We start from the raw sequence: 13,517 nt of genomic DNA, 5'->3' as shown, positions 1-13,517 counted from the left end.
TAAGCCCTTCTTCAGGAATGAGGAAGGTGTGCCAAGCAGGCTAAGGTAAAAGGTAGGGAGGAGAGACTTGGGGAGGGGCGTTGGGAATGTGATAGGTGGAAGGAGGTTAAGGTGAGGGTGATAGGCCAGAGAGGGGTTGGGGGCGGAGAGGTCGGAAAGAAGATTGCAGGTCAAGAAGGCGGTGCTGAGCCTGAGGGTTGGGACTGAGATAAGGTGGGGGGAGGGGAAATGAAGAAGCTGGAGAAATCTGCATTCATCCCTTGTGGTTGGAGGATTCCTAGGTGGAAGATGAGGCACTCTTCCTCCAGGCGTCGTGTTGCCATGGTTTGGCGATGGAGGAGGCCAAGGACCTGCATGTCCTTGGTGGAGTGGGAGGGGGAGTTAAAGTGTTCAGCCCCGGGGCGGTTGGGTTGGTTGGTGCGGGTCCCAGAAGTGTTCTCTGAAACGTTCCACAAGTAGGTGGCCTCTCTCCCCAATGTAGAGGAGGTCTCATTGGGTGCGGTGGATGCAGTAAATGATGTGTGTGGATGTGCAGGTGAATTTGTGACGGATATGGAAGGATCCCTTGGGGCCCTGGAGGCAAGTGAGGGGGGAGGTGTGGGTGCAAGTTTTGCATTTCTTGCGGTTGCAGGGGAAGGTGCCGGGAGTGGAGGTTGGGTTGGTGGGGGTTGTGGACCTGACGGAGTCGTGGAGAGAGTGGTCTTTCCGGAACGCTGATAGGGGAGGGGAGGGGAGGGGACAGAAATATATCCTTGGTGGTGGGGTCTGTTTGGAGGTGGCAGAAATGACGAAGGATGGTACGATATATCTGGAGGTTGGTGGGGTGGTAGGTGAGGACCAGTGGGGTTCTGTCCTGATGGCAATTGGAGGGTCGGGGTTCAAGGGCGGAGGAGCGGGAAGTGGAGGAGATGTGGTGGAGAGCATCGTCAACCACGTCTGAGGGGAAATTGCGGTCTTTGAAGAAGGAGGCCATCTGGGTTGTTCGGTATTGGAATTGGTCCTCTTGGGAGCAGATGTGGCGGAGGCGAAGGAATTTGGAATATGGGATGGTGTTTTTACAGGGGGCAGGGTGGGAGGAGGTGTAATATGGGTAGCTGTGGGAGTCGGTCGTTTTATAGTAAATGTCCGTGTTGAGTCGGTTGCCCGAGATAGAAATGGAGATGTCTAGGAAGGTGAGGGAGGAGTCTGAGACGGTCCAGGTAAATCTGAGGTCGGGGTGGAAGGTGTTAGTAAAGTGGATGAACTGTTCAACCTCCTCGTGGGCGCAAGAGGTAGCGCCGATACAGTCATCGATGTAGCGGAGGAAAAGGTGGGGGGTGGTGCCAGTGTAGCTGCTGAAGATGGACTGTTCCACATATCAGACGAAGAGGCAGGCATAGCTGGGGCCCATGCGGGGTGCCCATGGCTACTCCTTTGAATTGACGGAAGTGGGAGGATTGGAAAGAGAAGTTGTTCAGAGTGAGGACCAGTTCAGTCAGTCGAAGGAGGGTGTCAGTGGAAGGGTACTGATTGGGTCGGTGGGAAAGGAAGAAGCGGAGGGCTTTGAAGCCTTCATGATGGGGGATGGAGGTGTATAGGGACAGGATGTCCATGGTGAAGATAAGGCATTGGGGGCCGGGTAAGCGAAAATCATGGAGGAGGTGGAGGGCGTGGGTGGTGTCCCGAACGTAGGTGGGGTGTTCTTGGACTAAGGGAGACAGGACCGTGTCAAGGTATGCAGAGATGAGTTCAGTGGGGCAGGAGCAGGCTGAGACAATGGGTCAGCCGGGGCAGTCAGGTTTGTGGATTTTGGGCAGGAGGTAGAAACGGGCGGTGTGGGGTTGTGGGACGATGAGGTTGGAGGCGGTAGATGGGAGATCCCCTGAGGTGATGAGGTTATGGATGGTCTGGGAGATGATGGTTTGGTGGTGGGAAGTGGGGTCATGGTCAAGGGGACAGTAGGAGGAGATGTCCGCGAGTGTTAAAGTGTTCAGCCACGGGGCGGTTGGGTTAGTTGGTGCGCCTAGGAACCCACAGATTTCTCCAGCTTCTTTATTTCCCGTCCCCTCACCTTATCTCAGTCCCAACCCTCGGACTCAGCACCGCCTTCTTGACCTGCAATCTTCTTCCTGACCTCTCCGCCCCTACCCCTTCTCTGGCCTATCACTCTCACCTTAACCTCCTTCCACGTACTGCATTCCCAACGCCCCTCCCCCAAGTCCCTCCTCCCTACCTTTTATCTTACCCTGCTTGGCATACCTTCCTTATTCCTGAAGAAGGGCTTATGCCCGAAACGTCAATTCTCCTGCTCCTTGGATGCTGCCTGACTTGCTGCGCTTTTCCAGCAACATATTTTTCAGCTCTGATCTTCAGCATCTGCAGTCCTCACTTTCTCCTGCCTACCATCCCACCAGCATCCACATCCAGAATATCAGCAGCATCCATTTCCTCCAGTGAGATGCCATCACTAGACACATATTCCCCTCCTCTCCCTTGTCAGCTTTCCACAGGAACCATTCCCTCTGGGACACCCTGGTTCACTCTTCCTGCATTTCCAACACCCACCCGCAGCCCTCTGGTACCTTTCCCTGCAACGGCCGAAGGTGTAACACCTGCCCAGTTACCTCCCTCCTCAGTATTTAAAAGCCCAAAAGTACCTTCCAAGTGAAGCAGCACTTCTTTACTTCTCATGATCTAGTCTACTGCATTTGCTGTTCACAATGTGATCGTCTCTACATTGGGAAAATGAAATGTAGATTGGGTGACCGCTTTGCAGAACATCTGCGTTCTGCCTGCAAAAAAGACCCTGAGCTTCCAGTTGCCAGCCACTTCAACACACCACCCAGTACCCTGGCCAACATTTCTGTCTCTGGGTTACTGCAGTGTTCCAGTAAAGCTCAGTACAAGCTAGAAGAACAACACCTCATTCTCCGCTTGGGGACCCTGCAGCCCTCTGGATTCAATATTGAGCTCAATAATTTTAGGTCCTGACCTCCCCCATGTCGCTTCCTCCCCCCCCCCCCCCCCCCCCACCCGCACAGTACACACTCCCTATTGTTAGCCACTAACAGTCTCCAATAACAGCCATTCACTCTCCTAACCAGATCGTTTGCTCCTTACTCCCTTCCACCACCCTATCTTCTGCATATAAACCAATATTTTCTGAACCACAATCGGTTCTGAGGAAGGGTCACAGGACCCAAAAGATTAACTTTGATGTCTGTTCAGAAATGCTGAAAGATGAACTAAGCTTTTCCAACAACTTCCGTTTGTGTTGTTAATCCCCTGGCTTGTTGGTAATGGTAGAGTAGGGAATGAGGTTGCAAATTGTCTTCAAGCATGATTCTTATTGGTGATGATGGCCCAGGGGCACCTCAAAGATGCCCAGTTGCTAAATCTGTTCAAAATCTGTCCCATTTTGCATGATAATGTGAAGCACGGTATTCTGAATGTGAGTGCAGAGTTTTGTTTCCTCAAGACTATGATGGTCACTCTTGCAAGTGCCATCATGAATAGATGCAAATGCAGATTGGTGGGGATGAGACCAAATATGATTTGCTCTCCTTTGATCCCTTGCCAACTGCTGCAGGAATGTCCTTTAGAATTCGACACTCTCAATCAGTAGTGCTGCTACCAGTCCATTTTTGGTAATTGAAATCCACCATGGAGTGTACGTTTTTCACCCTTAATACCCTTAGTGCTTCCTCCAAGTGGTATTCAGCATGGAAGAATGCTGATTTATTAGTTTTGTGGAGAGAAAAATCACATGAAGTTTATTTAGCAATGTTTCACCTGATTCCATGAGATTTCAGGCGGTCTGGGCTCAGTGTTGAAGACAACTCCCTCTCAACTGTATATTACCGTGCTACAACCTCTTCTGAATCCGATCCTTGCCTTTGGACACGACATACACAAGGATGCTAATGGTGTTGGTTTCAGGGACATTGTAAGATATGTTTCTGAGAGTGTACTGACAGACTATTGTTTATTTAGTTGCAATCAATCTCTCCCAATTGTGGCAATAGCTTCCCTATGTTAGTGTGGAAGACGTTGCAGAGTCAACAGGTCTGTATTTGTCGATTGTTGTCACCGGTACTGCTGTCAATTCCAGGTGGTTGTTAGGTATCATTCCTTTATTGAGACTTTTTAACAATTGTTACTAGGGCATTTCAGAAAGCAGTTAGCAGTGAGCCAGTAGACCAGACCAGGGAAGGACAGCAGATTTTCCTCCCTAAATGTTATTAGTGAATGAGAGAGATTTTTCTGACAGTCAAAAATGGTTTCATGGCTATCATTCTGGATCATGATCCAGATCATTCCAGATTTTTATTGAATTCAAATTCCACTGTCTGAACTCACCATCGGTTCAAATCTGGGTTTTCAGAACATTACTTGAGTCACTGGACTAATAGTTATAATTTCACTATGCCACTGCTCCCCATTACTCAATGCCTTTGAATTGTGCCTTCTATTTCTTCAAGCATGCCATGCTTCACTTGTTATTCTTTTGCATGGCAAGCCCCCTACTGCTGTGGGATGGGTTCTTTACAATTAATTGGAATGGCAGGCTGGGACAACCATCCACAGGATTTTCCTTCACAGACCTCATTAGGGTGGAGGTTGGAAAATAATAGGATGCCTATCTTCTACCAAATTAAATAACCCTGTTAATTATCTCTCCATGGGAAGGCGCAAGATCCCACCACTTGCCTGACATCTGCTGAAACTCTGAGGTACCCTCTTACCTCAGGACTTGACTATTCCCAATGCTCTCCTACCTTTTCACCCTGTATAACTTGTGTTGATGCAGAACTTCTGCCTATATCCTAAACAAAAAACAAAGAACAACAGATCCTGGAAATCTTAAACAAACACAAACATTTCTGGAGAAACTCAAAAGTTTGGTAACATCAGTGATCCTTCTTCAGTGGCTTTGTCCCTCTCGATCTCTCTAACCTTTTCTAGCCCTATAAATGTTCAATGCTTTTGTCTTGGCTCAATTCTGGCATGCTGAGCATTTTCAATCTTATCTGATGTACCAGTGACAACGATTTCATATGCTGAGGCCCTAACCTATGGAATTTGTTCCATACTATCTGTACCAGTGTCTTCCTTTACTCCTTTAAGACACTCCATAAACCTAAACTCTTTGGGCAAGCTTTTGGGCATCCGCACTATTATATCATGATGATGTTGTTTGTTGTGAAAAATATTTTTGTCAATAATGGTTTTGTTGAAGCACTTTGGGATTTTTTTTCTATTTTAAATAAATGATACATAAGTGCACATTTGTGTTTATTTACCATATTCTAGTGCACCATCTTCAATTGCTTCACCAAATGTACTCTGTTTTCACCAAGGCTGTTTTTATAAGTAATTGCATAGTATTTTGCACTTTTTAGGTCAATACCCAAAGTCACAATTTGTTGAATATACTAAACCACTCTCAAACAGTGCACTACCACCAAAGAAAGTTTCCAGGGAATTTATTGATAAATACAGACGTGGTGAGATCAACCCAGTTTCAGCCTTGCATCAGTATGCACAAATGTTGCGAATGCAACTAATTTTAAAAGAAACTGTAGCAACAGGTAAGTGGAATTTATTTTTCTACAGCAGATGCCCTATTAGCAATTATTTATATTCTTTTAGCTGAGAATGTTAAAATTTTGTTTTTTAGGTAATATCTTTGGACAATACTTTGCATTCTGTGCTGTGGTTGATGGGGTTGAATATAAAACAGGAATGGGTCAAAACAAGAAGGAAGCAAAAGCTAATGCTGCACAATTAGCTCTTGATGAACTTTTGGACACCGAACTGAGCAAACCTTCAAGTAAGTTTTTTTTGGAGAAAAAAATCTTTAAGTGATATCTTTTCTTGTTTTGGCTAGAAAAAATGGTGATGAGAGATTTTTTACACAGAACTGAACTCTGGAGAGAGCTGATTAACTTACCTGGATAGTTACACAGAAAAGTTAACACTTTATAAAGCTCCAGTTAGGCCCCATTTAGAATTCTGTGTCCAATTTTGAGTCCCACACCTCAGGAAGGACATTCTGGCACTGGAGCGGTTCAGCGGAGATTCACACAGATGAATGGTAGGTCTAACATACAATGAATGGCTGATGATCCTGGGATTGTATTCATTAGAGTTTAGAAGGTTGGGGGAGATCTAATAGAAACTTACAAGATAATGCATGGTTTAGAAAGGGTGGAAGTTGGGAATTTGTTTCCGTTGGGCAAGGAGACTAGGACCCATGGGCACAGCTTTAGAATTAGAGGGGGTCAATTTAGAACGGAAATGAGGAGACAATTCTTCAGAAAGAGAGTGATGGGCCTGTGGAATTCATTGCCACAGAGCGCAGTGGAGGCCGGGGCGTTAAATGTCTTCAAGGCAGAGATTGATAAATTCATGATCTCGCAAGGAATTAAGGGCTACGAGGAGAGTGCGTGTAAATGGAGTTGAAAATGCCCATCAGCCATGATTAAATGGTGGAGTGAACTCGATGGGCTGAATAGCCTTACTTCCACTCCTATGTCTTATGGTCTTAAATGTTGGGTTAAAACAGTGTCTAATTTGTGTGCATCATATAAGGCTTTGAACCCCCAGACTCTTAAATTCCTCAGACATCTCTCATCCAATTCCCATTCCATTGGACTGCTACCTCCAACATGTTTCCCAACGCACCATCTCTTACAAACCTGCTGAGAAGCAATTTGAAGATCCCAAAGCATTTCAGTCCATTGTTGAATAAATACACAAGACAACACAGTCACTAGTGCTGTATGAAGAGGGATATGGCTTCTACGCAGATACTCTTTACTATTACCACTGATTTGCAAATTACCACCCACCCCTTTGTTGAATAAAATAGCAAAGTATAGTGCAATGGGAGGCAATGGATGAGATTGCAGGGCCCCTGACATTAATTTTCAAAGACTCTATGGCTGCAAAAAGGTTGTCAGAGGACTGATGGAGAGTTAATAGTCAAGAAAAGTGATATATAAACCAGGAAATTACAGACAAGTGAACTTAACATCTGTGCTAGGAAAAAATTTGGAAAACATTTTGAGGGACAGAATTAATCTGAAGAATCGCGAATTAATCAAGGATGGCCAGCATGACTTTGAGAGTGGGAAATCAAACAAATTTGATAGAACTTTTTTTTGAGGAGGTGACTAACTGTGTACTTGAGGGTATTGTGATTGATATAGTCTACATGGATTTCAGTAAGGCTTTTGCCAAGGTCTCACATGGCAGACTGTTAAGAAGCTAAGAGTAGGACAATTTGACAAATTGCAACTACAGTTCACTTAGTGGCAGGAAGCAGATGGTAATGGTCAGCTACTGTTTTCATACTGGAAACTCCTTTCCAGTGGCATACCGCAGCATTTAGTGTTGTGTCTTTTTACTGTTGTGTATATTAATGACCAAGACATCTGGAGGTGTGATCCAGAAAATTGGTGTCATAACCATGAGGAAACCCTGAGAATACAAGACAGTATAGGTGGTCTGGTCAGATGAGCTAAACAGTGGCAAATGGAATTTAATTCTGAAAAGTGTGAGGTGATGCATTTTGGGAAGAGTAACCAGGCAAGGGAGTACATGTTGAATGGTAGGACCCAAGGAAATACAGGGAATCAGCAGGACCTTTGTGTGCATTCCCATTGATCATTGGAGTCAGCAGGACAGGTAAATAACATAGTGTTTAAAAAAGCCTATGGGATACTTGCTCTTTTTAGTCAGAGCATTGAGTACAAGGGCAAGGATGTTATAATGGAGCTACATATTTTGTTAGAAAACATCTGGAGTGCTGTGTGCCATTCTAGTCGCTGCACTATGGGAAAATTGTGATTTCCTGTGTAGAAGAGATTAACCAGAGTATTACCTGGGCTGGAGCAAGTTAGCTATGAGGAGATGCTAGATAGGCTGGGGCTGATTTCATTAGAGCAGATATTTGGTTGAGGTGTACAAAGTCATGAGAGGCATAGACAAGGTAGAGATGGAGAAACCTAACTCTTGAACAGAGGGATGAGTAACCAATGAGCACAGTTTTAAGGTAAGGAGCAAGCGGTTTAGAGAGGATTTGAAGAATTTGTTTCACCTAGAGGGCTGGGCTATTTTGAACTCACCACCTAGGGGGTCGTAGAGACAAGTACCTACAAAACAGTTGAAAAAAGTATTAAAATGAGCACTTGAAATGCTATAGCATACAAGGCTTTGGCCAAGTGCTAGGAAATGAGATTAGAATAGGTAGAAGTTTGATGGTTGGAACAGATACAATGGCCAGAAAAAAGCCTTTTTCTGTTTAAAAATAGAATTCTTCAATATTTCAAAGTTTTAATATGTTACTGCACCATGGGTATTATGGCTATTGTATGAGTCTCCCACTGCATACTGTGACTATTCCTCATCTTTTGTAGCTTAATTTTAGCCATCATTACAAAACACATTTTTTGTTGCATAGAAATATATGCATTTTGGTGGGTCAGATCAGAATGAAAAACTTGAATAGTTTCGAGTAGAACCTTGGGAAATAACTAATGCCAACTTCTTAAGCATCTTCAGAGGAACACATCCTTTAGGTTTGTGTCATAGCTGTAATAAGGACAAGTTGTATTTAAAAGGCCATGCTATTTTAGTTGTGATAGTGCTGTTCATTCAAAGATAAATGTAATTGTTCACACTAGTATTCTGTGTTTAATTTCAGCTACAGGTCCTGCACCAATACCTGCTGAACGAAGAGTAATATCTTCACCGTGTTTACCTTCAAGAAACCAACCATCAAAGTTAGGATATGGTGAGCAAAGATTCATTGTTTACGTTGAATATCATTTGAATAGATCTGTTTGCAAAAAAAAGGTTCTATGTTAATAACTATAGGTTTCATTTTGAAATTGAATTCTGACATTTTTAAAACAAAATCCAGTAAATTTCACCCTCATGCATTCTACACTTAATACATCAGTCACTAATGAGGAACTGTTTTTCATTAAAAATTCCATTGCAAGTTGTTGCTAACATGTTTTTCACATTCTTTTTACCTCTGAAAGGGAAACTTTGATTAAATGTTCCTCTAAGAAAAGTTATCACTTATTATTTGAAAATAATTTTTTATATGTTTATGCTGAAAGATCCATTGAAATAATTGTTAACATGTTAATGTATAGTATTATGGTCCATAGGGGTGCCTCCATTACATTCTGTGGAAGTAAAGATGAAGTAAAAATGCCAATTTTTGTTTTTCAGTGGTGCTACTTTTAGCAGCAGCTATTTTAACCCGTTTTGGTACAAATGAGGGCAAGTTGCCAGTTTACAGACCTGAGCTATGTCTACTGTCCACAAGCTGGCAAATAGTTCAGATTAAATAGGGGAGCTAGTTTTTAAAAAAAAACTTGTGAACTAGAATTGGCAGCATTTCAAGAGAATGACAGGGAAATTATAAAAGGGGCTGGTAAAGCATCAGGTTTGGGCCAGAATGCTAAATTGACCCAACCTATCTTGTTCGGAGAAAACCTTTTCGTCTTCTAGTGTAAGTGTAGTTACAACAATTGTGTTTACCCACAGTCAAAGAGAAACTCATCATATTTCTTAGAATGGAGCTGGGGCAAAAACCTTTTGAAAAGCTTTTTATATAAATGGGATATGAATGTAGCTGACAAGACCAGCATTTATTATCATCCCACATTGCTCTTGAGAAGTTGGTTCAAGGGAGTGGAGTTTCAAGATTTGACCTAATGCAAATGATTGAATGACAATATATTTCCAAGACGTGGTGATGTGTGTCTGATCTTCGAGGTAATGGTATTTCCATACACCTTGTCCTTTCTAGGTGGTCAAAGTCACAACGGTTTGGGAGATGAGCTGCTGATTTGCATCTTGTGAATAGAAATCGCTGTAGTTATGTTGCAACAGCAGTAAACTGTATGATTGTTTAAGTGATGGATGAGATAGCATTCAACTGTCCTGGATGGTTTCGAGCTGCTTGAGTTATACTGGAGTTGCACTTTTCCAGGCAACCGAAGAGTATTCATAGAATCCCACAGTGCAGATAGAGGCCATTCTACCCAACAAGTTTGCATCAACCCTCCAGGGAGCATCCACTCCACTCCCATATTTACCGTAGTTAACCCACCTAGCCTATGCACTGGAGTGAAATTTAGCATAGCCAATTCACCTACCGTGCACATCTTTGGACTGTGGGAGGAAACCAGACCACCTGGAGGAAACATGTGCAGAGACATGGGAAGAACTCCACAAATAGTTGCCCAAGACTGAAATCGCACCTGGGTCTTGGCGCTGAGAGGTAGCAATACTAACCACTGAGCCACCATGCCACCCTCACAATCCTGACTTGTGACAGTAAATGGTGTAATTACTTTGGAGAAAATTCGATTCACAAATGTCAGAGTGCAGAAGGAGGCCGCTGTCTGCGCAGGCTCTCTAAATGAACATTGTGAATTGGCGCTGTTTTCCTGCATTTTCCCAGTCCCTTGCACATTATTTATATTTAAACAATCATAATGCATTCTTGCCCTCAGTTAAATCTGCTTCCACCAGACTTCAGAAAGTGCATTCCAGAAATGAAATCTTTCTTGAAATTGTTTTTCTCATTTCACATTTGCTTGATCTGAAAATCGCTTTAATTTTGTGTCCTGTCATTCATGATCTCTTTACGAAACAGGACTAATTTTTCCAAACTTTATCCAGCCCCATTATGATGTTGAAAATTTCTATCAGGTTTCCTTTCAGCTACTGGTCCAAGAACAATAGTCCCAACTTGTCCAATCTGTCCTCGCAACTAAAGTTTCTCATGCCTGGGACCATTCTTGACAATTTCTTCTGCATACCCTCCAGTGTGTTCACATTATTCCTAAAATATAGTGCCCAGACTATACAAAATACTCCATCTGACTTGTGTCTTGTATAAGTTAAGAATAACCTGATTATTTTTGTACTCCATCAACTGCTGTCTCCACCTGTCCTGACACCACTGATGTGCACGGACATAACCAGGTCCTTCTGCTCCTGCATCATTTTGAAAATTGTACCCCTTATTTTCTGTTATCCACTTGAGTTCTTTATACCAAAATGTATTACTCACACTTCGTTGTATTGAAACTCATTTGCCACATATCCATACACTCTTCAACATGTCTGTGTCATTTTTGAAGTTTTCCTCTGTCCTCAGAACTTATAGTGCTTCCAAGATTCATATGGTAATTTTTCCCTGTCCTCCAAGATCTAGATCATTATTACATTTCAGGAAAAGCAAGGGTCCCAATATTAACCCCTTGTGAAACTTCGCTGTAAGCCTTACTCCAACCAGAAGAACAGAGATTACTATAGTTTGGTAGATGTTTTAGGCTGGTGCAGACATGATAGGCTGAAGGGCCTTTTTCAGTGCTGTAGATCTTTATGACTCTGGCCATTACTATTTGTTGTTACTCAGCAAATATTTGTGTTAATGTTGCTACTGCCCCTTATATTCCATAACTTTTTTTCACAAATCTATTGTATGGCAAGGCAGTAGATGCCTTCTGGAAGACCGTATACACCACTGTGCACTGTCCATTTCTGTCATGGCTTTTAAAACCTCTTGCATTTCCTTTGGGAAGAACAGTACAAGAACATAAGAAGTGCAACTGGAGTAGGCCATTCAAACACTCAAGTCTGCCCTACCTTTCTATATATGATCATGGCTGATTTGCCCCAGGCCTCAGCTTCTTTCGACCCTGAACTCCTCTATTTCAAAAATCAGCCTTTGTTCTCTTTGAATACTTAGTGATTTAGCCTCCAGCATCAAGGTAGAGAGCTGCAGGCATTCACTACCCTTAAGGAGAAAGAAATTCCTTTGCATCTCAGTTTTAAGTGTGTGCCCCCTTTTTCTTTAGCTACGTCCTTTAGTTCAAGATTCCTCCACGAATGGAAACATCTTTTCAACATCTACCCTGTCAATCCTTCTCAGAATCCTATATGTTTCATTAAGATCACTCCTCGTTGTTTTAACTCTAATGAATAAAGGTTTAATCTATTCAGCCTTTCTTGATGTCAGCTCCTTCATCCCAGGAATTCGCCTAGTGATTTTTTTCTTTGAACTACCTCCAATGCCAGTGTATCTTTTCTTAAATGCTGTGACCAAAACTGTACACAGTAGTCTACATGTCCTGTCATCTACACCTTGTAACAAGACTTACCTACTTTCAAACTCCAACCCCAATAACGAAAGGCCAAAATCCCATTTACACCCTTAATTAATTGCTGCACCTGCATACTAATGATTTGTTTCATGCATCAGAGCACTCAGATCCCCCTGTTGGATGTTTTTGGAGTCCCTCTCCATTTAAATAATAGTCTGCCATTTGATACTTCCCATCAAAGTGCACAACCTCTCACTTTGCTGCATTAAACTCTGTCAAGTATTTGCTTACTCACTAGGCCTATCTATATCCCTTGCAGGTTCTTTCCCCTGATAGTGTGATGAGGATAAAGTGAGGACTACAGATGCTGGATATCAGAGTCTAAAAGTGAGGCTCTGGAAAAGCACAGCAGGCCAGGCAGCATCCAAGGAGCAGGAGAGTCAATGTTTCGGGCAAAAGCCCTTGATGAAAGGCCTCATTTTTCAACTCATCACTCTGTCAGTCCAGTTTTTAACCATGTGACCACTATTTCTATCCTGAATAGTTGTTTCTAGAAGCTTTCCCACCACTGAAGTCAAACAGACTGATCTGTGATTGGGCTTACCACTTTTTGAACAAGGATGTGATTTACAATTCTCCAGCTGTTTGGCATCTCCCCTGAGTCTCAGGAATTATGGCCACTGCCCATGCAATTTCCACTTTTGATTCCTTCACTATCCTTGGATGCATCTATTCTGGTACCTTTTCAAATTTAAGTACCAGTGGTCTATCTGACACTTCCTCCTTATCAATTTTAAACCCTATTTAGCCCAACTTGTCCCTTTACCAATTATAAACCATTACAAGACTTTGGGTCATCTCTTTATTTTGGCTACCAGTTATTTCTCATAATTCCCCTTTGTTTGTCTCATGTGATTTTTCACCTTCCTATAAACCTTATGTATTCTTTTTGGTTCTCAATTGTATATTCTACCTACGAGGAGAATGTGAGGACTGCAGATGCTGGAGATCAGAGCTGAAAATGTGTTGCTGGAAAAGCGCAGCAGGTCAGGCAGCATCCAAGGAACAGAAGAATAGACGTCTCGGGCATCAGCCCTTCTTCAGGAATGAGGCAAGTGTGTGCAGCAGGCTAAGATAAAAGGTAGGGAGGAGGGACTTGGGGGAGGGACGTTGGGAATGCGATAGGTGGAGGGAGGTCAAGGTGAGGGTGATAGGCCGGAGTGGGGTGGGGGCGGAGAGGTCAGGAAGAAGATTGCAGGTTAGGAAGGCGGTGCTGAGTTCGAGGGATTTGACTGAGACAAGGTGGGGGGAGGGGAAATGAGGAAACTGGAGAAATCTGAGTTCATCCCTTGTGGTTGGAGGGTTCCCAGGCGGAAGATGAGGCGCTCTTCCTCCAAC

At 43.3% G+C, this 13,517-nt stretch overlaps 1 protein-coding gene across 1 annotated transcript in view; it reads left to right on the top strand.

Moving 5' to 3' along the window:
* Positions 1 to 13,517, top strand: part of adad1 (adenosine deaminase domain containing 1 (testis-specific)) — a 98,418-nt gene that overhangs the window by 22,304 nt on the left and 62,597 nt on the right. Inside the window, exons 3-5 of the mRNA XM_072584204.1 lie at positions 5,382 to 5,570; positions 5,660 to 5,812; positions 8,690 to 8,779. Coding sequence (XP_072440305.1) covers positions 5,382 to 5,570; positions 5,660 to 5,812; positions 8,690 to 8,779 — 432 coding nt within the window. The remainder of the gene's footprint in view (positions 1 to 5,381; positions 5,571 to 5,659; positions 5,813 to 8,689; positions 8,780 to 13,517) is intronic.

This window comes from Chiloscyllium punctatum, chromosome 14 (assembly GCF_047496795.1).
Source record: "Chiloscyllium punctatum isolate Juve2018m chromosome 14, sChiPun1.3, whole genome shotgun sequence".
Taxonomy (NCBI): Eukaryota; Metazoa; Chordata; class Chondrichthyes; order Orectolobiformes; family Hemiscylliidae; genus Chiloscyllium; species Chiloscyllium punctatum.
This window is presented reverse-complemented; position numbering and strand designations above follow the sequence as displayed.